Source organism: Geospiza fortis, unplaced genomic scaffold (assembly GCF_000277835.1).
Source record: "Geospiza fortis unplaced genomic scaffold, GeoFor_1.0 scaffold102, whole genome shotgun sequence".
In the NCBI taxonomy this organism is placed as follows: domain Eukaryota; kingdom Metazoa; phylum Chordata; class Aves; order Passeriformes; family Thraupidae; genus Geospiza; species Geospiza fortis.
The window spans coordinates 474,781-498,384 of NW_005054373.1; the positions used below are offsets into that span (position 1 = coordinate 474,781).

The 23,604-nt window shown below is 38.2% G+C and overlaps 1 protein-coding gene across 1 annotated transcript in view; it reads left to right on the forward strand.

The window, feature by feature from the left end:
- The window catches only part of USP10 (ubiquitin specific peptidase 10), a 47,983-nt gene that overhangs the window by 22,422 nt on the left and 1,957 nt on the right, over positions 1 to 23,604 (forward strand). Inside the window, exons 3-13 of the mRNA XM_005424795.3 lie at positions 702 to 747; positions 5,207 to 6,220; positions 11,714 to 11,805; positions 13,319 to 13,428; positions 13,872 to 13,927; positions 15,086 to 15,189; positions 15,900 to 15,999; positions 17,782 to 17,962; positions 20,305 to 20,470; positions 22,031 to 22,175; positions 23,233 to 23,298. Of these exons, the coding sequence (XP_005424852.1) occupies positions 702 to 747; positions 5,207 to 6,220; positions 11,714 to 11,805; positions 13,319 to 13,428; positions 13,872 to 13,927; positions 15,086 to 15,189; positions 15,900 to 15,999; positions 17,782 to 17,962; positions 20,305 to 20,470; positions 22,031 to 22,175; positions 23,233 to 23,298 (2,080 nt within the window). The remainder of the gene's footprint in view (positions 1 to 701; positions 748 to 5,206; positions 6,221 to 11,713; positions 11,806 to 13,318; positions 13,429 to 13,871; positions 13,928 to 15,085; positions 15,190 to 15,899; positions 16,000 to 17,781; positions 17,963 to 20,304; positions 20,471 to 22,030; positions 22,176 to 23,232; positions 23,299 to 23,604) is intronic.

The following is a 23,604-nucleotide window of genomic DNA, read 5'->3' on the forward strand; positions in this document are numbered from 1 at the left end:
AGTTCCACGTTCTCCAGGAGCTGCTGGAACGCAGTGTGGCAGTGGCTGCCAGTTCTGCAGGCACTCTCAGCTGCTCAGGAGGTTTAGGGGCAGGTGAGGGGGGTCAGGAATTGCCCACCTGTGGTTACACCATGGTAAAGGTTCTGTCAGCTCTGAGTCCATAAAATGATGGCAGTGTTTGTACAGGAGTTACTCACACTCTGTGCTGTGGGTGCTTCATGCTTGGGCTGATCAATGTGTTCAAGAACCCACCTGAGCTGAAACATTCCAAGGGCCACCCTGGAGAAGGCTGAGAGTCAAAAGGTTTAGATGTGATTGTTGGCTGTGCAAAGGTTTGTTTCATCCTTTCTCAGTTTGGTCTGTCTTCAGATTTTGTCTAAAAAGAGGATATATGTTCCTCATCATAAAATGAGTTAAAGAAAGATGCTGGGAGGTGAATTGCTTGAGAGGTTGGTGAGCCTGTGGTGTGTAACCAAGATAATCTTTCTCTCTCAGTACTTGTGGTAATCTGCAAGGACACCTGAAGCTGCAGTGTGGGATTTGATAAATATAGAAGCATGAGTTCAAGGCATCCTCTCCAAAAATCAAATCTCAGTTATGATGTTATTTTTTAAAGGATTTGGATGTTTCATATGAAACTGATATGAAGTGTTCATAGATTTGCTTTGCCTTTAAATAAGTTTCATTTCTTTTTTGTACAGCTCCCCCCATACAATGAAACAGTTTCATGTGGTATTAAATCCACAGGTAAGTTTCATGATGGTAAGAAATCAAGATTATTTTTTTTTAAATTCAAGGTTGTGACACTTTCCTGAGATTTACTGTAACCTCTCGTTAAACACAATTGTTACAACTTGCTCAGCACCTACACAGGCATATATTAGGCAGGTTGGATTTTTAAACTTTACTGGTAGATACCTGTGAGACGTTTTGAAAATCCTGCACTGAACTTCAGCTAATTAGAGTGGGCATCTTATTCCTCCTTCACTGTGCTGCCACAGTCACAGTCCTGTGGAAACTGCAGGATGTGGCTGTGAAAATGAGGGGGCTGAAGAGCCATAGCCATGAGTATTTTCTAACAGTTACAGCAAGACTGCTCTGCAAACAGTGCTCTGCTCTGTGCTCCCTTTGACTTTTGTTTCTGCCTGGCTTGGCTATTTTTCTGGAGAATCCTGGTTTGTTTTTTTTTAATCTCTTGATGAAGGTGTGACTCGATGTAAAACTAAATTACAGAGTTCCCCTTTTAAAGCTGTAACACTCACAGGTCTCCTCTGCCTCAACCCCAAAACCTGACCTTACTTCGGGGTTGCAAGAAGTGGACAGGTAGGTGGGAGCTGCCCTGGGATCCTCACTCTGAACAGTTTTAACCAAACTTCCACAGAATTTTAAGCAGCAGGTAAATCAGGTCTTGATTTATTCCCTGAACCAAAGGAGAGTAAGGAAGCTGAGACTTAGATGTTTATGAAAATGACTCCAGGTCTCCTTAGAAAATCATGGAAATATCTGACTGAACATTTCTCAAAAGTGCTCAAAAGAGGACCAAACCCCACGTTAATGTTTAAGAACCCCTGATCATTGTGCTTAAAGACTTTGGCCTTCCTTTTAAAGGTAAACAAGATAGGCAGTCAGAAAGAAGGACCACAGGTCTCATTTGAGAGCAGATCAGCAGCATTTTTGACAATTTAGGAGTTTTATTTAGTTCAGGACCAGTTTTAGGACCCTGAGTAGTTCTAAATAGGAGTTGGAAAGGTTCTTTAAAAAGACCATATGATGTGAATTGTCTGTTGGTGACAGGAGCATCCAGTCATACATTTCTTTGTCTAACTAGATGTAAGTTTTGTTCTTTCAGACTGAGATTTTAATGTTCACAAGCCATACAGAAAGATGGTTTGTACAAATGTCTTTCAGATCATTCCTAGACCTTGAGAGAACCCCTCCCAGTCCTGAGATTAGGTAATGACAGCAAATTAGGTTTTGCTTGAAGAATGTCTTTAACAATCTTGCACTGTACTGTGCATGCACATTATCACTGTGATGGCTGCATAGGAAGCTGTGCAAACTAAACTGGAATGCTTGGTTATGCAGAATATTTGTATTTTTATATGATACACACTTACTCTGTTACCATTCCCCATAGTCTTCATTTTTTTCTGTATTCTCTTCAGTGTTTATTTCAGAATCAGAAGATCTGTTAACACCTACTAGGAGTAATCAAACCATGGCTTAAGCTCTAATATGCAGAACTCTGTTCACACTAATTAGTACTGTGCATTCACAGATTTTGGGGCTGTACATAGACTGTCCTTGGAGCATCTGTTGGTGCTTGTTTCAATATGTGTGCCATGTTGTTCATGGCACAGAGATCTGTTTCAGTCCATTCAGAAATAGAGCTGTGAACTAGATTGAAACAAAGATGCCCTGAAGCAAAGTGGAAAGTCAAAACAAATAAGAAAAAAAATTACCTCTTATTTTTCTCAAATAAACTTGACACAATCTTACAGCAAATGAGCTTCTGCCAGTCATTCCGCAGACTAACTGTACAGTAACTACTGGTATTTATTATTCTAATCCTGCTGTAAGGTACAAAGATTAATTGCTCAGCTGTAACTTCCTAATTTTTTTGTTAAATGCTACAACATCACTTCTGCTCTTGGCAAGGTTTCAGCCTATGATGTTGTGTAAGGGATGTGTTCTGTTTTCTGCTCCCCACTAGCACTGAGTGGGCTCTTGTGATTGTTTGGTGTACAATAAACTGATCAATTCACCAAAACTAGAAAAAAAGCTTCCCTAGAGGATGTTTTTTGTCAGGTTAGTTCTGGGTCCCACAAGTGCTGGGAGCTTGCTGGGGACAGAGGAGCAGCACAGGGGTGCAGAGGTGACAGCTTTTACCTTGGCCTCTGACAGACTTGACTCACCCATGGAGGGAAACCACATTCTATTTTCTAGAATTTGGATTTTAGAAAAGAAGTAGTCCTGGATTATTTGAACTGGCAGGGATTTGAAATGTGCCCAGTAATTAATTTGTATCAAGGCTGGGGGAATATCGGGTGTTGCCAATTGTTGCCTGTGCTTTGTGCTGTTGTAACAAAGGGTAGAAAGAACCATAAACAGATGAACTAACGAGGAATGGTTTTGTTGTGGATTTATATCCCTTAAAGCCCCCAAAGCTTTGCATTTGCACTCAGATGGAGCAGTTTGGAGCTGTGTGTGTGCACAGCCAGCTCAGGCTCTGTGGCACTGGCAGCCCCTGGGCAGGAGGTGCTGCCTGAGCTCTCCCAGTGCACACCAGGCACAGCTTCCCCCTCCCTGGCTCCAGGCTGCTGGTTTTTTAAAAAAGGAACTTCAGCCCTATCTGCTGGGTGCTGATGGCTCGTCAGTGATTGCAGAAGTGGTTGGTGAATGGCAGACAGGGTGTTAAAAATGTTTTCTCACAAGGAGAGGGGGGAAAAACTAGAAATTTAGAAATTAGAAATTTAAAATTCACTCTCTTCCTAAGATGATTTAGAGAAACCAGATGTATGTGGAATTTTTGCCCTTCTATTTTAAAAAAGTCTCCTTTAGTCTGACTGGGAGCAAGATTGAAGTTGATATGTGACCTGTTTGCTTCTCATATAGTCAGATTAATAGATCAATGCAGAAAAGCAATTAGCATCTTTTAAATTTGTTCATTAAATCATAATGTGTTGGTATTGCATGGATAAGTCAGACCTCAACACACATTGTATGTTTGTTACTCTTCATTTGATATTAAAAAGCACAGATTCTTGTTCCTTCACATTTTTTAAAGCTAAAATATTTGTTAGCAGATTTTTCTAGAAAACATCCAGAACTGCAAAACTTTTATATTGATAGTCATGTATCAAAATATTCCCTGCTAGATTATTTTCCCAGAGGATTTTTTTTCTTTAGATGTGTAAATAACTTCTTTTCTGGGAACTGTTGGTTGCTTTTTGTTGTGTTTAAAAAAATTTCATCTCATTTTTAGTGAGTCTGTACTTGCACATATGTATTTGTTGATGTCATGCATAATGTAAGTTGGACAAAATCTTTAGGGTTTAATTCTGTATCCACTTAATTCCTTTGGAATGAATACCTAGTGTTGTTTGGTTCTGTAGTAAGGCTTAAAAATTGGAAATGTGTGTTTGAGCCCCCATGGTTGAGGAAACACAAAATATTAAAATGTAATGTCCTTGAAACAGTAACATACATATCATAAAGACCTGCAGAGCTTTAAAATGTCAGCTTACCTTTGAAATTTCTGAAACTGTTTCATTAATTTTATATCTTTACTCAGTAGTTACAGAAGTAGTTGTAGTTGAAGTGTTCAGTGTTACCACTTGGCACACATACATTAGAGCAATAAATAAATTCCAGGAAATTGCAGAACTTGGTGACTGAAAAAATTTTGTGAAACTGAAGCCTACGATGAGAATATTTCTTTAATTCCAGGGCAAATAAGTAAATCAACAAAACAAAAAAACCTGTTGATAAGTTTTCAGTACAATTTCTATGTACAAGTTGAATGCTGATTTATGTTGAGGAATGTGTCGTATTTTGTGTCATAAAATCCTGGATTCATGTATATCATTCCTCTCACATGGTAATACATTTAATTGTGATAAAATTAATGAAGTTATAAATGAGCTTGGAGGCTCAGAAGCTTTAATTGCAGTGTTCCATACAATTAATAAATATATTTTTCAGTTATGTTTGGTTGTGATAAATCCCACCAGAAAAACCAAACCCAGCCCCTCAAAAAGCAAACCTCACATATGGAGAAGTTGAAAAGGAAAAGGCTTGGATTTTGTAATTGTCCGTTGAACAGACTGGCTTGAAAAAAGCATGGAATTAAGTGTTACACCATATTTCATAGGCAATTATCCAGTAATTAATTTAATACAGATTATTCCTATAGACCTTGGACTTTAATAGGTTTTCTTATGAGGGTAATTTAGTTGGGATTATGTGCAGGATTCTGCAGTGATTTGGAAATTACGTAACTCTGATTAAGAAAACCTGAATCATGCTCTGCTATCTTTAAGAAAATGATCTTTTGAAAGTTGTCATGATTGAGAATGAGAATTCCTTTTGTTTGGGAGCTTACTTTATTTTCTCAGTTACAGGAAAATAGGAGAGTGTTTTCTTGCTTTTGTAGCTTTTTGATTCCATGTGATTGTCTAACTGAGATTTGCTTTTTATTGTCCAGGGGAAGAGTATCAGAGAATAGAATTTGGTGTTAATGAAGTTATCGAGACTCAGTCATCTGTCCTGAATAACACCGACTACAGTATTTCGAGTACTCTGAATCCTCAGGCTCCAGAATTCATTCTCAGCTGTGCACCTGCTCAGAAAAGCCCAGATGATGCTCTCAGCGACGCAAACTACAACTCCATTGACTGCCAGTTCAGTGACCCCACCCTGGCTCTGGACAGCGGCTCCAACGCCGAAAACGACGCCTTGGCTGGGAGCCTGGGGCAGAGGGAGCGGAAAAAGAAGAAAAAAAGACCCCCTGGATACTACAGTTACTTGGAAGATGTCCCCGACGGCGTGGCTGCCCCGGAGGCGCTGGTGAACGGCCACGCCTCGGCCGCGGGACTCAACAGCCTGAGCGCGGAGGACACGGAGCTGGCAGGAGACCTCCCCTCGCTGGCCACGCCGAGGACTTGCAGCAGCCCCGGCAGCTCCGTGGATTTCCTGGCCGGAGCTGCGTGTGCCGAGCCCGGCCCCGGCAGCAGGACTGGCGGGCAGGCCGAGGTTTGCCGCCTTGCTCATTCGGAACAGTTCTGCCTCCCCCCGGAGGCCGTCAGAGAGAGCCCCCTAAGGACAGCTGTTGTACAGGCTTATGCTGGTACTGATACTACTGAAACTCTTGGCGTTACTAATGGACAAACACTTGAATCCTCTGGTGAGGACACAGCTGCCAATGGGGTAGAATTGCACACTGTGGAAAGCACTGACTCAGACCAAGCTAAGCCTGAGGAAGCTTCACCTACTACTGAGGCAACGGTCCCGCTTGCAGGATCAGTCCCTGTTAATCAGCCTGCAAAGTCGTGGGCTAGTCTTTTTCACAATTCCAAGCCCTCTGCTTCCACATCTGTGGTCTATGTTGAGACTAAGTATACCCCTCCTGCCACATCTCCTCTGGTCCCTGAAAAACAGGTTGAAGTCAAAGAGGGACCTGTTCCAGTTTCAGAGGATCCCGTAGCCATAAAGATTGCAGGTATAGTTATACACACGAGTGGATGTTACACTGCAGGGGTGTTAGCTCTGCTTGTAAACAGGAGTGTGCAGTATTGATAGAGAACATTGCTCTGGTAATGAGCTGGCTGTTCAAACACTGCATGAAGGATGTCATTTGAATTAGCCAGTTTGTATCCCCCTGAGTAAACATTCCAAGCAGGCATTGCCATGTCATTATCCCAGATACAGGGAAACTATTGCTGCTTGTCAAACAACTTGTCAGTCTGTGGAAGTGATCTGTGGTTTCAAATGGGCTGTGTGCTGTTACAAAAAGGAGAATATGTTAGGTTTGTTCAGAAAATGGTGTGTTACATTATCCAGTATTTACAATTTTGTAGTATTCCATTACAAGTATAGTATTACTGTGTTTATACCAAAGTAGCTGAAATTCCTGGGCACTAAAGAGCAGTTCAAATGTAATGGCTACATAGGTCTTGCTTCAGAAATTTCAATTCAGGAAATATCATATTTACTAATATGCTTCTTGAGGGGTCTGTCCTTCCAGTTTAACCATGACAAACAGTACTGCTTTATCCATAACTAATACTTGCTGTTCCCAGTTCAAGAATAACCCTAAGGAGCTGTCCAGAGGGGACATCAGGACAGGGAATGAGTGATACAAAAGCTTTGATTCTTGGTCCTGTCATATTTGTGCTCTTAATGGGAAATGCTGGAAACTGCAGGAGGCTGGTTGTGCAGATTCAGCCAGAAATGGTGAAGTTCTCCCAGCTTGGGTGCATTTTGTGTCACTGACTCACCAGTGTTGGAACCAAAGTAATTATTTTAAATCTGTGAAGTGGTCACTGTGTGAGATGGCTTTGTGCAGTGTCCTGCTGTTTATGCTACAAGCTAATTTACAGGTACAGTGCTGTGTTGAAAGTGACACCTTCAAGCCAGGTTTCCACTCTGAGCAGAAGCTGACCTGGAGATGATGTTCAGAGTGCCCAGAATTGTGTGCTGCCTCTCCTCCCCTCCTTACTCAGCAATGGTTTCATTACTCAGAGTTGTCTGTTGAGAGAAAAGCTGTCAGAATAATTTATATTTCAGTGTCTTTTCCACTTAGGTGTCACAAACACTGTATTAAAACTATATATATATATATATATATGTATATAAAAGCAGGTGATTACAGTCTGTATGAACTCATATGGAGAATGTTGTCTTAAGATATCAAGATATCACTTAAAACTATTTTGTGACCATCATAAAGCTAGGATTGCTTGCCATAAATGGAAAAGGTTTTTTTCTCTTGTCCAAGTTGTTCCAGCTGTAAGTTAACTTTCTAGACTTTCACTGTTTCTGTACTATTTTCTGCCACCAGGTGGGAGCAGAGCTTTTTATTCTGTCTTCACTGTAGTAAAACACAAATGTAACTTTTACCCAGTTTTCTTCTACACCTTCACTATTAGCTTGCTCTTTGGGCAGAGGAGTAGTCTGAGTATGGATAAAAGGAATTAATCTGCTCATTGTAGCTGATTTAGGTAGGAATCATTGCTGCAATTCCTGTAATTCAGATGCTGCTGATTTTGGTGTAAAATGTTTACTTGAAGATCTGAATGCCATGTGATCCGTGCTCTGCTCTGTGGAAAAAGGTGTTTTTCTTTATTTTCTTTATATGTACTCAAAAATTAGGTACCTGAGTGCTTTCTTCATGCACCTGCACTCAAAAATGTGTTACAAGAACTTCAGTTCATGCTTTCCAGACAGATCATTTGCACTGCTCTGTAGATATTTGATTTTAAATCTCCTGCCTCAGTGATCATCACTGTGAGAGGCTCTGTGTGTTTGTCAGGTGTGTTCCTTGTTTTCCCTGTGGCTGAGTTGAGATTCCCCCGTTTGGTTTGTTGGGAATTTGGCAGCTTCAGCTCATGCCAATGGGAATGAAGTTTTGACCACAAGTTCCACGGGGTGCTGGACACAGGTAAACTCTACACCTGAAGTATCTCGAGTTAGCAGGCAAAATTAACAAATCAAATTAACAAACAACCAGTGCTGGAGTGCCAAGGTCCTTCTGCGCGGTTTTTATTTAGAACACAAGAAGAGGAGTTGCTTTTCCAGGGACGAATTGTTGGTTTGTACTTCAATTTCAGCAGTTATTACAAGGGAGGTTAATGACTCACAGGCACCCTGAAGATAATTTAATGCTGCTTAATTCAGCCTGCAGAGGTCTGTGGTTCCTTTAGTCTCAAAGACAGAAACTACACAAGGTAAGGAGATGATCAGGACTAGAAAATAAATAGAACAGGCAAATTTCATGTTAATCTTGATGAGAAACAAATACTCAAGAGGTAATTTTATTAAGTGTCCAAGATGTATCTGCTGTGCAGGTGCAGAAAGGGACAAGTGCAGTAATTATGCACCACAGCCTAATTTAGATGCTAGGACAAACATTTTAATAATTAATATCTAAGGGATAGTAAGGTCATAAATTGTATTGGTAAAAAATACGACTCTTCAGGGCTTTACTTGCCACATTTCACAGCTGGTGCCCTACAATTATAACCTGATAATTAATAAAGCCTTATATAGTGTTGAAAACAAGCTAAGGAAATAAGTGATTGGAAAAATACCAATGCTCTGAGTAGTCTTATAACTCTTCTTTGGTGATCTTGGGAAAAATTGCAGTGAAAGAATCTAAAACAATTTTCTGAATCATGTTTGCTTGCAGTGTTTTCACTGTGGGTGATGGAAGTAACAATGCCCATAAAATCTGTTTACAGCAGGCAGGATTCCAGATGAATCAAAGAACAGAAACTTTTAAGATCTGAGTAAATCTGGAATGATTTTAAATTTAGGAGGAAGGGAGTCCAATAAATGCAAGTCTGGAAGGCACCAGAACAGAAACCAAATGAGAGTACAGTGTGAAGAACTAATGGTGGACATATTAGAGAAAAGGATCTGGAAGTTCTTGGGAATTGATGAGTGTCTTTAGTACAGCTGAAGAAAACAAAGTTTTTTTCCCCCAGTGTGTGTTGATACCAGTTTACTTGGAAAACAACTAATTCTACTCTTGCTGTTGAGGACTTGATGCAATGGAGTCTTTGGGCATTCCTTCTGAAGGAAAATTTCATGGTGCAGCAGCAAAAATGGAAATAAGATTTAAAAACCATGTGGGTAAACGTGAAATATTCAGAGTTAATTTGTCTCAGTTGATATTGTTGGCACGACCGTGGTTGTAAATCTAAATTTACAAAACAAATTCATAAAGAAGATGGTGATTCGTAAAGAAGTGAGGAAGATCACTTCTGCCAAGGCTAGTGATAAAATTAAATTAATTCAGTTTGTAAGAAAGGTGTTCCAGTATATAGTAGAAGATTTTTTTCTCATTATAAAGGTAGGTAAATGCTAGAACAAGGAGTTGTGGAGACATGCAGGGTCTGGAGGTTTTATAATCTTCAGAAATGCAGCCATTTGTACATTCAGACTTCATTCTTACAGGAAATGTTTTTATTTATGGTCATCCAGCAGTGTTGTCCTGGGATTTTTTAGGCATGTCCAGATTTGAGGAAAGATCAGAGTACCAGAGACAAAATTCTCTAAATCAGGGCCTTAAGCCAAGAGTTCAGTTCCTGACTTGTAAGCACCTTTATCTCTTCAGCATGGACACCATATCCACAGGGCTCCTCTTGCCTTAAACTCTGGACTTGGTTTGTTTAGGAAATCACCTTGTTAAAAAAATTGAGAGGTAATTGTAATAACAAAACCCAATGAATGAACTTCAGCAAAATGCTTTCTGTTTACCAACAGAAATATCTAAACATTTCCTCATTTCACAAATCAGTACCCTCCAAAAGAAACAAGTTTTCTGAATGGTGACATGAGCTTTCCAACAGGTTTTGAAATTTTAAAATTTTCTCATGGTTGTAAGTCTGTTTTTCTTCTGATACATTTGTAAGAGTTCTTTAGTTACTGTGTGATTGATGGGAGCTGGAAATGTGCTGTTGGATGTAATTGCTGTACACAAACCCAGGTCTTTGTTAAAAGAAGCAAAACTCCCAGGAATGGCACTGGAGCCTGTTCACAGAGCAGCTTTGTGACCACAAGAGGATGCTAAAGGTCCTCTTAATATCTTTATTGAGCATGATGCAAAAATGGGGAAGAAAAGAGTTAATGTAAAAAGTTATTGATAGACACAAAAACTAAAAACTTTTTCCGTTACTTTTATCCTTATTTTCAACAACGATGAATTATGTTAACAGAAATATTGTGTGTGAACACAGTTCAAATGTTGCTGCTCTGACAATACATTCTGAAGCACTTTAGCAGTAATTTAATAACATATTTTAGCCTTCACTAGAAATAATCTTACTCTGCATCTGTGCTGTCTCATCTTCCATTTTACATTTCTTTGCTGTCTGCTCTTTCAGGTTCTTTATGTAACAGACAAGTGAATTAAACATTCCTTTTTCTTTTTGTCAATTTTGTTTGCTTAGAACTGATGTTATCTGCAGGAAATGTGATCTTATAGATAGGGAGACAGCTTGGCAGTAGAAGGGTGTGGATTTTGTTTGCAGTTCTGCCATCTCCTCTGCTTACTTTCAGCTTTGTACCTCTGCTTTTGTACCTACATCATGTTATTTTTAGTCCTGTAGTGAACAGCTCAAATTCTTTCAGGTTATAATGTGTAAGGGCTTTAGAGCTCCTCACATTTATTATTAAAAAAAAAAAAAACAACCCCACTGGTACACAATTGCTATATTTACTTGCAGTTTGTATTTTCTCTTGTATACACCTTATTTTGCAAGTTTAAAGTGTATGAGCTCCAGTATTTTCTTTGAATAGTTCTTATTTAGGTTTCTAAATAGCAGGTCAGGATTCCTGGAAAATCTCCTTTTGTTGTTCTTGGTTTCATAACTGGGACAGACTAATGTGCAGTGGTTTCAAAGTTTTCAACTTGGGTTTTGAAAGCAGGAAAGAGTAGGAATTACATTATGTAAGGCTGTTATCTTGTAGATTTTGGAAGTGTTAAACTGTATGTTCTGAAGAGCAGAGCACATCAGTCTGTGTGTTTGCACTGAGATGATTTTGTTGTAAGATAGTGGATGGTGAAACTTCTGAACTGAAACTGCTGCATTGGTTTCATCCCTCTTCAAAGCAGAAAAATGTGGGAAATACTTCATGAAACTGGTGATTGCAGCTGATTGCATTTTATATCTGTATATGTATCTATGTAGCAATATAAATAAAATATCTGGATTTAGGGAAACAAACACCCAGATCAATAGGTCTTGCTTTGGAATGACAGTGATCAGTTTTGGATCAGCATCTCCTGATCTGAATCCCAGGATCTTCGGTGGAAGAAAAAAGTCTGGTTTGGAATGTGAGCAGTGGGTAAATGGAGTGGAAATCATCTGCTGGAGGTTCTGGGAATCTTCTTCATTGATTTGAATTACTGTGTAATGCTGCAGCAGATATTTGTTTGATGGCCACGAGAGTTTTGTTGATGCTCAATTTGCTGTTTCTCATTCTGCAGAAATACTGGAAAATGTAAGACTAATACATAAACCAGTGTCTTTGCAACCCCGAGGGCTGATCAACAAAGGAAACTGGTGCTACATCAATGCTGTATCCTTCCCTGGGAAAAATTAATGCTCTTAAGTTGATATTTTTATATTATATCTGTCAGAGTTTTTTTGGATTGTTCTGGTAAGTATTTTATAAAAGTGCTTTGTTTTCCCAGATCCTGCTCCTGTGGTTAAAATGCTGAAGTGTAGCAGCCAGAAATCCGGGGGGATTTTGGATCGTTGAACCTGTTGTGCAGGGTTCTCCTGCAGTCCTGTTTGCACTTGTTACCTGTGTCAAAATATTTCAGACCTATAACTTCTCCTGACTGAAACCCTTGTGATTTCTAGCAGTGTTTCCCCTTGATTCTGTGCATCCATTTATAAATAGTTATTTCTCTTTTGCACTTGAAGTAACTGTTCTTACACTTGGGCTTTGTTTTGCAGTTTTAAGTGGATCATTTGGGTTTGTGCTGAGCAGGTTGTCACTGTTGTCTCATCTGTGTAAAGCAGCATTTAATTTAAATTAATTCCACTACAATCTTACATATGGAAGATGAGCTTGTTCTGAATGAATTGTATTCCCCTGCAAAAATAACTTTTACCCTGAGGAGCAGAAAGCACCTTCTCTCTATGGTATATTATGATATTAATAAAAATATTAATAATTAAGAAAAATTATCTCCCATGTCAGCAAGGTGACACTTGGGGTACTTTTAGTGCTGGTACTGCTCGTGAAAAATGTTAACACCAATTTCAAGACTGATCATGGCACATCCTAATCAACTATTTCTAGGCCAACAACTGCCTTAAATGAAGCTTTGATCTTCCATAACCAGTTCTGCACATTTGGTTATATACACTATATATCTTAGCTCCCCTTTTTTCAGTCTTGAAGTTTTACACTGGTTTTTGCACATTGTAGGGGATCAAATTAATCTCTCTTCAGCTGTTGAGATCATTGCCTTATTTTGTCATTTCCCTTTCTCTCCAGTTTTTTAGTGCATTTCCTCTGTTCACTGCTCTCACCAAGTTGTGATGTTTTTAGAGTATCATTCTCCCAGCATACTCTGAAGTTTTCCAGGTTGCTCCTGACCCTTTGACCCTTTGCAGTGCAGAATATCTCACATCTCAGCAGGTTTTGCTTTGGTGGCAGGGGTGACTCAGCACCTTTAAGTTTCAGCTAGTTTCTTCCATTCTTCTCAGAAAATGTGTTCCAGGTTATCTCCTGCCAATTTTCAAATGGTTAATTCTCTAAAGTCTTTCCTATGGAAGTTCTTTTCCTCTCCTGCTCCTGGATGAAATGTTTCCTTACCCATGAATGAAAGTTTTTGCCATGATTAAAATGTCAGTGAAATCACTGCATGTTACAAGATGCTTGGGTTTTTTTTAATACAACTTCTGTAAATGATTGGTTAATGTTGTGCTAAAGCTTCATCCTCTTTTCCAGTTAAATTCTTGGATTGATCTACCTAATAAAAATGCAGCTCTGTTTTCCCTATTGTTTTGCATAAATTGAATATTTGGTTGATACACAGATGCCATTTCCTGCATATTTCCTTAATGCCACTGCATAGACCCTGCAAGCCTTGGTTGCTTGCCCTCCAATGTATCATTTAATGAAGTCCATTCCAATGTATTCCAAATCGCAGAGGCCGTGCACCTCCACACCAATGCTAGACAGTTTGTAAGTAGCTTGGGAAAAAAGGAATCGAACTCTGGGATCTGGCTGAACTCCTTCAGAAATACCTAACAATGGCTGTTGATAGAAGCTGATCTGTGGCCAGAAGTTTTTCGTGTGTTTTTGGGTGACGCTCTTATAATGAACTTGGTGTTTTACAAGTGCTCGGATTGTCAAGGAAGATAATTCCTGATGCCTTGGGAATATGAGTTTTGTCTAGTGTTTAATGTGCAAAAAATGAACTGTGGGAGGTGCAAGGACCAGCCCAACACCTGGGTTTCACTGCAGTGATCAGGTGGATTTTTATCTTTGAACTTCACCAAGACTCCTGTGATATTCTTTGATTTTGTTTTGTTTTGGCAGTCAGAATGACAATGTTTTAATTTTATTATTTATTCTTCTAAGTGTTAAATTGCTGCTCATGTCCAGTTGCTTCCCTTCTGTTTCAGTGTTCGTTTAATGAATGAGTTCACTAATATGCCTGTACCTCCTAAAGCAAAGCAAGGTGAGTGGGAGCAGGGGCACAAAGCAGAAAATGATGGGGAGAAGCCTCTGGGGTAAAGATCTGCATGAGGGGAGGTGTGGCACCTTGGATTTTTTCCTTCTGTTTGGTGGACCAAGTGCAGAAGTGCAATAAGAACAGTTTTTGTTGGAGGTTCACTTAATTGTGAAGATCCCTTCTAAGAACATGCCTTTTCTAAGAAAATCTCTGTATTTTCCTCCACTTCCTTCCTTACATAGTTCCAACTGTTTGTTTATCAGATTGCTCAGTTCTGCTCCTTAAACCCTGAACACTCACTGATTTGGAACAAAATGGGGCCAGAACAGGTCCCTTAAGCACTTGGAGATTGCCTGCAGGAATATTATCCTGGCTTCTGATTCCAGTGGGAAAACTTCAGACATATCTGATCTCTCCTAATGCATATTTATTTATACATATTTAGGCTCAGTAGTGATTATGGAGTGAGGAATAGCATATTGATGCAAATAAATTATCTTAAAGGTTTCAGTTGTTTAATCTTTATTTTAAGCCAAGTCTGTTGTATTGCAAACTTGCAGAAACAAGCACATTCCTGAAACTATTCTTATGTAACATGATAAGGAAATATCAGGAGGAGCTGGTTGTTCCAGTGATTTCCAAACAGTTCAGACATTTCTGTGGTTTCTTTCTGTGAAACAAATCTTACTGGCTTATGCAACTTATTTTACTTGTAGGTCATTTTCTTGTGTAGTTTTCAATTGCAGTTCTGAGGCCTTGTATTGCCATTAGTGGAACATCTTGTCAGGCTGTTCTTGGGGTTTTTCTCCTGCAGTGAGCAAAATAATCTGTTAGAAGTACAGATACACAGAAGGTTTAAGGACATATTCTTCGAGTACAAAATAAATGCAAAAATGCAAATAGCACTAATAGTGTTATTTTATGATGGCTGTTGATAATCTTGTTAATCTTCTTAGAACTTTTCCTGACTGAGTTTATGCAGGGTGATATGTTGTAAAGCAGTAAGAGTTGTGACTTAAAACTTCTGAGCTCAAAACCCCAAATTACAATTAAACCAAAGTGCTGGACTTCAAAACTAGTGATGTGTGAAGAGACTGTTAAGGTATAATGTAAAAAATCCCTTTTATTTATTATTACTTACATGAATTCTCTTTCACCTTGCAGCTTTAGGTGATAAAATAGTGAGAGACATCCGACCAGGAGCTGCCTTTGAACCAACCTACATTTACAGACTCTTGACGGTTATAAAGTCAAGTCTGTCAGAAAAGGTGAGACTTCAAATCCTTGACTTGTGCCACTGCATTGCAGGGCAGTCTGAGTTCTTAAAACTCTGCAAAAAACCTCAGGCTCTGCTCAAATGCCACTAAAATCAGTTCATTAAGAGCTCATGGTAATGAGGCTCAACTGCCTTGGGACCTGAATTACAGGAAAATCTTAATTACAGGTTTGGCAGTTTGATATGTCAGAATAATGGAAAAATTACTGTTGGAGTGGAACATCTCTTTTTATAATGGAGTTACCAATTGATTTACATTTAAGAAATGAGCAGTTGTTCATTTTTATGAGGAATTCAGCTAAGACTGATTGAAGGTCAGGTTTAATTTCAATATAAAGAAAAGATAATAATTCAGACCATCCTTTGATTTGGCCTTGGCTTCACAGCAACTTTCAATAGTGGCTGTAAAAGAAATGGGGAGAAAAAAATTCCAGCTCACACGTTAAATGGAATTTGTATGGAGAAAAATGCAGAATTCTTGTAGCCATTGTGGCGCTGATGCTACTTAGCACAGTTTGGGTTTAACTGGTTAAAAAGGAGTTTTGTCTTATAATAAAATTTAAACTTTATTTAACATAACTTTAGACTAAGTAGTTGCTAAATTTATGGGAGAAAGCTGGATTTGTTCAGTGTCGTGAACCTTCTGTTAAAAGGAAACCATGAAAATATCATAGGATTAATTGGAAAAAATATTTTGTTCAGGGCAGGCAAGAGGATGCTGAAGAATACTTGGGATTTATCCTCAATGGACTACATGAAGAAATGCTGACCCTCAAGAAACTTCTCTCTCCACATAATGAAAGTTAGTGGATTTTTTTTTAAATAACAAACTGTTAATTTCAAATACTGTTTTTGTGTGGTGATTCCATAATACAGGGTAATGCTTGGAGTGGAGGTTGAGATAGGGACAGAATGCCACGTTTTAGAGGGCTGGGACATAAGCAAATAATATTTTGGTAAAATCTGGATACAGAGAGTCCATTCTGCCCAGTTTATGAATGATCTGAAGAGTTACTGGGTTTCTGGAAAGGCATCATGGTTCTGTCAATACTCTGAATTAGAAGTCACATCCCTGTTCTCCTAAACAACAAAACTCAGTATTACACATTTTCCTGAGCCCAGTGAGCATTATTTGGGGCTAACTCTAGTTGATCAGTCTTGTTTGTCATTATAACACATGCAGTGTCAGTGGTTTTTGACTCTCCATGGGAGTTCAAGAGTACATCAGTCTCTTTTTCACTGATCTATAAACCAACTGTTAGGATCTTTCTTTTTCTATCTAACACAAACCAACATACTAAATTATATGGAAATTCTTACTGACAAAGTTGGAGGAGAATTTACTTTGAAAGAATTACTAGAATTTGTATGCTGAGTAAAATGTCATTTTAGTTTATAGAGGCTTTAGCTTGAACCCCATTACAAATAAAATCCTGCAACCCATAGCCAAGTAAGAATTCAGATCACTAGTTACCCAATTTCTCTTTAGTAGGGTAAATTTTTTAGGATATAAAGTCATACCATATTTTGTTCCTTAGCTGTGTGCAGTTTATAACCTGAATTTGGCACAGGCTGGGAAAATATTTGCTAAGCCTTGGGTTCCCTGTAAAATACCTGTGCAGAAAAGGAGTTGTATTTAATAATGGCATAATTCTCTTGCCAGAATAACACTTGACTTTCTAATTTTCTATCCCATAAATTTGCTTCTAAAAATATATCAAACTTTGCTATTTACATACAGTCATCAGTGAGCTGCCTTCTGTTAATACATGGATGTGTCATGCAGGGAGCAAAGCTGGAATAGGCTTGTTCTTTTTTAAATTAAAAAAATAATGTTTTTTAAATTAAAAGAATTATGCAATTTTTGGGGGTTTCGTATGGGATTTACTGAGAATTATTTAGGGATTTTGGGGGGAATCTTTAGGGATTTATTGGGAGTTTTTTGGGAATTTTTAGGGGATTTTTTTTGGGACTTTTTGGGATTTTTAAGTGAATTTTTACCAATTTCTGGGAGATTTTTTGGTAATTAAAAAAGATTTTAGGGGATTTTTCAGGCATTTTTGGGGATTTTTGGGGGAATTTTTAGGGATTTATTGGGAGGTTTTTGGGAATTTTTAAGGCATTTTTGGGGACTTTTTGGAAGTTTTTCGTGACTTTTTAGCAATTTCTGGGAGATTTTTTGGTGATTAAAATTTCTTTAGGGGATTTTTTTGGGATTTTTAATGGGATTTATTGTGATTTTCATGGGATTTTTGGGGGATTTTTAAGGAATTTTTGGGGACTTTTAGGGACTTTTTTATGAATTTTTAGCAATTTCGGGGAGATTTTTTAATAAATTTAAAAAAAAATTGTAGGGGATTTTTTTAGGGATACTTTAGGGGTTTTGGGGATTTTTTTTTATTTTTAATGGGATTTATTGAGATTTTTATGGGATTTCTTGGGGATTTTCAGGGAATTTTGGGGGGATTTTTTGTATTGGGTTTTTTGCCTTTTATATTGTGGTTTTTGCCGTTCAAATCCCTTACCTGTCCGGATCTTTATTTGTCAGTGTGTCTGACGCTGTGTTTTGCCCTGGTCATTGCAGAAGTGTCGGTGTCCAACGGCCCCGAGGCTCAGAGTGTCCCCAAGGAGGAGGAGCAGGAGGAGCAGGGGGAGGGCAGCGAGGACGAGTGGGAGCAGGTGGGACCCCGCAACAAATCCTCGGTCACTCGCCAGGCTGACTTTGTCCAGACTCCAATCACTGATATTTTTGGTGGTCACATAAGGTACAGTACTTATTCCTACAAGTTCTCGACTTGCAGTGCTTGAATCTTTTAAAATGTCTTAAATGAAAAGACTGTGGTGAGATCCCAAGCCCTGAATTGCATGTGGAAAAGGAGTTTCCTAATTTTAGGAATTTTTGCCTAATTTTTATGACCTTTGAGGAATCTCATCTCATATTGTAAATAAGGATACTGAGAGAGAATGAGATTCACAGAGTTGAATCCTGACAGTAAAACAATGAACTAAAACATAAAACTGTGAATTTTAGGTTTTTCAGACCCTTCGTGCTTCCCAGAGAAAGCTGTGTTTAATAGTAAAGAAATGTTAAAGGCAAAAGAAGTCTGGAAAAATGTGAATTGCTACAAGATGTTACTGGAATGAAAAGAATGTGGCATATCACTTCTCTGCAGGTCTGATACCAGACAAAGGCAGAAAGGAGAATCTGAATATTTTTTGGAAAGGAAGCCTCCTGACTTGTTTGGAGAAATGTATAATTTAAAATGAAAGCAAAGTAAACACTTGCTAAAAACATAGAGCAAAACAAAACTGCTAGACTTGAAGAATTATTTTTAAATTGGAGACAGACACTTAATTGCTGGTGTTTGACTCTCTGTGTTGCCAGATATTGAGTCTAGAAGTGTGAATAATGTGGGCTAGTGCCTTCTGCCTTGGAAATGCTCTGAAATTATTTATTCTTCTGGGTTTTGAGCCAGACAGCTGGTAAATAAAATGATATTTTCCATAGAATTTGGCAGACAGATGTTTGTAGGTATTGATGGAGTCCTGCATCAATGGTTCACATACCCAAGGTGCTGTTAATACCCCAGATGTATTTACCAAAATTTGTCACAATTGTTTAGCTATCTACATGATTCCTTCAGTTTTTATATTAAAAATACTGAGATGATGACAGTTTTCTGTAGAAGTCCATAAAAATGATATAAAGCAATGGTAATACTGGAAAAAGGGAAAACCTTGCACTGAGCAGGTGAACCACAGGATCCAATCCAACATCTGCTGGCACCACATCCACTTTATTTATCCTTCACACCAGGGCACAGCTCACCACAGAAACAGCATCCCCTGGGATGTGGGAAAGCTTCATCCTCAGGGGTGGAGATAGGAAGGACTGAATATAAAACTCCAGTAGAATTCCACTAAATGAAAGCTTCAGAAACTGGAAAAATCCAATGAGAAAAGCAGTGAGGAAAAGATGATTTAGATTGGCATCTTTTGGTTGAGGAAACTTCAGGCTTGGGAGTTTTTAGGCTGTCCTTGAGAGGTTTGAGTCTATTAAATGTCTATTTAGGCTTAATTACTTAAAAACCCCAGCCTATAAAGCCTTTCTTAGCAACATGAGGCTTAAGTGGGGAAATACAAAGTTTTCCTGGGAATTCTTGCAGTGCTTGAGTAATTTTTCATTGAAAATGATGGATTTTCCCTCATCCAGCTGAGATTTGTAATTATTCTCATTAGGGGCATGGTTACAGAGAAATCATAGCCCAGCAAAGGTTTTGCTATCAAATCAATTTCTGCATCTCCTGTGAAGAAAATATCCTGAAGAGGTGTTACAATATAATTTCTGCTTTTTAAAATAAAAGTGCTGCTGGCTGCACTGGCTTTGTGTTGGTGCTTCAGGGCTTTGCCTGAGTAAAAAGGGCTCTTTTGATTATCCTGAACATTATCCTGAATATTAACATTTCCTTCCTGACCTGGAAATATTCCAGCATGGCCAAATGGGTCAGAGCTGTGTTAATTATAATTCTGCTTTCAATATATAACAACATAATAATTTATATACGTGGACAAAGTCTGAATACAGAAAATGATGGGAAGAAAATGAACTGCCAGTCCTCAGTGGAGCATAGTTTATATTTTCTATGGCAAGATTTAAGCAAACACTATGAAATCAGTATAAAATTGGTCTTAGAGAAGTGACTGAAAAAATGGTGTATTTTTATTGGAGAACCTGGAATCAGCTGTGATTTTTACAGTACAACACAGATTAGTACTGGCTCTTTGCACTTGTGAAGAGCTGTTGGAAAATTAAACTAACAAATAGAGCCAGGAGGTGAATTTTTTTTAAATGCTTATCAAAATTTTCAGTCTTTTTCTTTAAACTTTACATAAATAAAACAGTTCAGTTACAATCCCATTCAGAATGCCCTTAGTAGATGAAAATAATTTAAATTGGGATAAATGGTTAAAATTTGATGTTTATTTTTATGTTTTGCCTTGAATTAAGTATAAATTGAGTTACTTAAGTAACTCATTCTTCCTTGAAGGTTCTGTCTGGTTGAAAACCACTCTTTATTTTATTTTGATTCCCTTTTTTTCTCCACAGATCTGTAGTTTACCAGCAGAGTTCCAAGGAGTCTGCCACGCTGCAGCTTTTCTTCACCCTGCAGCTGGACATCCAGTCAGACAAGATCCGCACCGTGCAGGATGCCTTGGAAAGCCTGGTGGCCAGGGAGTCTGTGCAGGGCTACACCACAAAAACCAAGCAGGAGGTGTGTTCTGCTCACCCCTTCTTCACAGCCAGCTGCTAAACTTTGTATTGAAAAGGGTTTTCTTAGAGCTCTGGCTTTACAAAGAGTTGTTGGAGCACGCTTTGATAAAAAAAGCACAAACCTTTTCAGTGTCCTGGAGCAGTGAGGTGTCAGCTCTAAAACAAAGCCAGGCATGTAAATAGCTGGGGTTTGAGTTGATGAAATAATTTATTGGGGATTTTAATGGAGAATATACCAAATTATCAGGCTGAACTGTGGTAAAGATACATAATATTATGTTCAATATCCTGACTTACTGATTCCTGGGGATTGCCAGATGCTGTTAGTAAAGGAGCAGCTCTTCTGAGTAAATACTTCTTATTTTACGTACAATACATTATAGTAATAGCTACAATAGAAAAGTACTTACAAGGAGGAAAAGCATGCCTTTGGTTTGGCAGTTTGGAGGATAATAATGAAATTTCCCTCACTAAGGCCTTGCCTTGTTTCCTGTGGTGGGCACTGGTAAAGGCGTCTGTGGTGTGCAAGGATTGCTCACGTGGGAATTCCATGTTCACTCTTGGTAACTCTGCAGTTGTAGGTGTTCCTCTGACATTCATGTCTGTAAGTTTTCAAAATCCTCCAAGTGAGAACAGGATTAGATAAAGAAAGGTTCATTTCCCTTGAAAAGCTAAAGATGAATAGCAGAAATTTGTTTACCTTGAATATTCAGAACATACATTTCTCCAGTTGTTTTCCATGTGAAGAAAACATTTGCAAGCTGATTATGATTTTCCACAAATATCTTGTTTTGCTTGCCATTCATTTTTTTCTTTTTTTACTGCAAATGGTTTAGAGTTTTTGACTGACAACCCAGTGCTGGATTGGAAGAAATGAGGTGCTTCATGACATTTCAGAGTTTGGATGGAAATACAAGCACCCACAGTGTCTTCCAGATATTTTTTTAAAAGAAATTCAAATTGAAATAGTTGGTTTTTGTATTAAAATTGTAGTAAAAATGCTGAACATATTTTTATTTCTACATGTCTGTAGAACCTTGGAAAGAGATAATACTTTTTCCCCATGAGTTTCTATTCAACACAAAGGCTCTAGCAGAATCAAGCCATGTATTGAAAAATAATATGCTCATGGTTACCAATAAAGAGGTTTTTCTCAATTAAAAATGGGGAAAAACCTTAAGCAGTAATTTTGAGAAATATTTACATGTCTTCATTTCTAGGAAGGCAAAACATTTTTGTTCTACAATTCTGAGCTCAGCTCCTGGTTTCCAGGCAAAAAAAAATTTTGTGGATTGTTCAGTTATAATTATATAAAAATCACTATTTAGTAGAGAAAAGTTTGATCATAACTCATATTTTTCTCTTTGAATATACTGAGTTCTCCTTTAAAAGAGTGATAGGATTGAAGGTCCAGTGGGCTGTAAGTCACAAACGAGTGTTTATCATAAATTAATACTGCAGTAATAACAAATCTGGAGGATTTGCTGCTAGTGTATTTAAAATTAAATACTTAAATTTAAAATAATTATTAATTTTAATACTTAAAATGAAATGCTCTCAGGTGGAGATCAGTCGAAGACTCACCTTAGAAAAGCTGCCCCCTGTTCTCGTTTTACACCTCAAACGCTTCGTGTATGAGAAGACTGGAGGATGCCAGAAGCTGATCAAGAATATTGAGTATACTGTTGATCTGGAAATCAGCAAAGGTAAAAGATTTAGGAACAGAATTCCCCTCTCCTCATGGGAAAGAGAATGTTGTATTTCCTACAAGTGTCTGTGTTTTAATTTTCTCCCACACAAGATTTTATTCTCATCATTGTATGAAAATTTGGTCATTTGGGTGAATATTTTGTGGGTTTTTTTTTATGATGAAAGATCTGAAAGCCTTTGGCACTTTCTAGGCAATGGGTTGGCCAAATGGGAACTTGTGGATTTATAGAGTAAGGATATAGGCTGCTGAGGGCAAATATGGGAAGTGATCCTCTTGGATCTGTGTCCCTGTCTCTACAAGACTGTTGCCAATATTGGATCAATATTGAACATTTTTATCACAAATTTAATTCAGAGAAGTGTCAAATTATTTAATGAGTGGCTGGTGAAATGAAACTGGTGTTTTATTGAAAATGCAGCCTGAAGGTAGACAATGCATAGTGCAGAGGTTAAACAAGGATCCTTTGTTTAACAAGTATCTTAGGAGATACTGACTTTAAATAGTGTGAGATTGGAAATTGTCCAGCATCTGAAGCTTGCCAAAAGAATGCCTTTTGTTTTGAGCTGACAAATGGACTATTAGCCAGCCAGTAGTTCAAATAGGAATAAATAAAATCAATGTATACTCATAATCTCAGCTGAGATCTGGACCTTGTCAGTTAGTGCCCTTTTGTTTTACTTAATATGTTATTTTGCAATTTTTTTTTAGGAATGTAAGCATGACTTGGAATCTGAAATTGATTCTGTCATTCTTTGGCCGATTCAGAATGACAATTGATTCTGTCAAGGATCAAATCCTCCTAGGAGTGAGAGGGAGAAAATAGAATAATCTGATCTTTTACTATGTCTTTTTTTCCTTTCATTTTTGGTGATATTTTTAAACCTTTCATAAACCACAGTATTGCAAACCTGCAAATTCACTCCCTTGATTACCAGTTACTAGAACCATGACCATCCTTTATGTTCTCCTTTGTGATAGTGCTGATTTCTCTGAAAAATAATTGATCCTCTTGATATGGAATTTCTAATGTGTGGCTGTTTTTCCTCCTCTAGAGCTACTATCTCCTGGTGTGAAAAGTAAAATTTCCAAAGGCCAAAGAACGTACCGGCTCTTTGCAGGTATTTTATCTGTGTCTTTTATTTATTGTTTTATTTATCTGTGTGGTTTTATGTGTGTATTTTACCTCTATTGCAAGTGCAGATTCTGCATATGGAATTATAGAAACACTGGGTTACATTAAGTGTTTTCTTTTAAATTGTGGGTGTGAAATTCTTGTTTCCCTCTGGTGGAGAAGCTTTAAGGGGATGGTGAAGGAAGGGAGTTGGTTCTGATGGAGGGTTTGGATCCAGAGCTTTATTCTGGCCCAAAGGCCTCTGAATGCAGCAACAGCTCCAACAGAACTCCCAAACCTCATGATTGCTGTT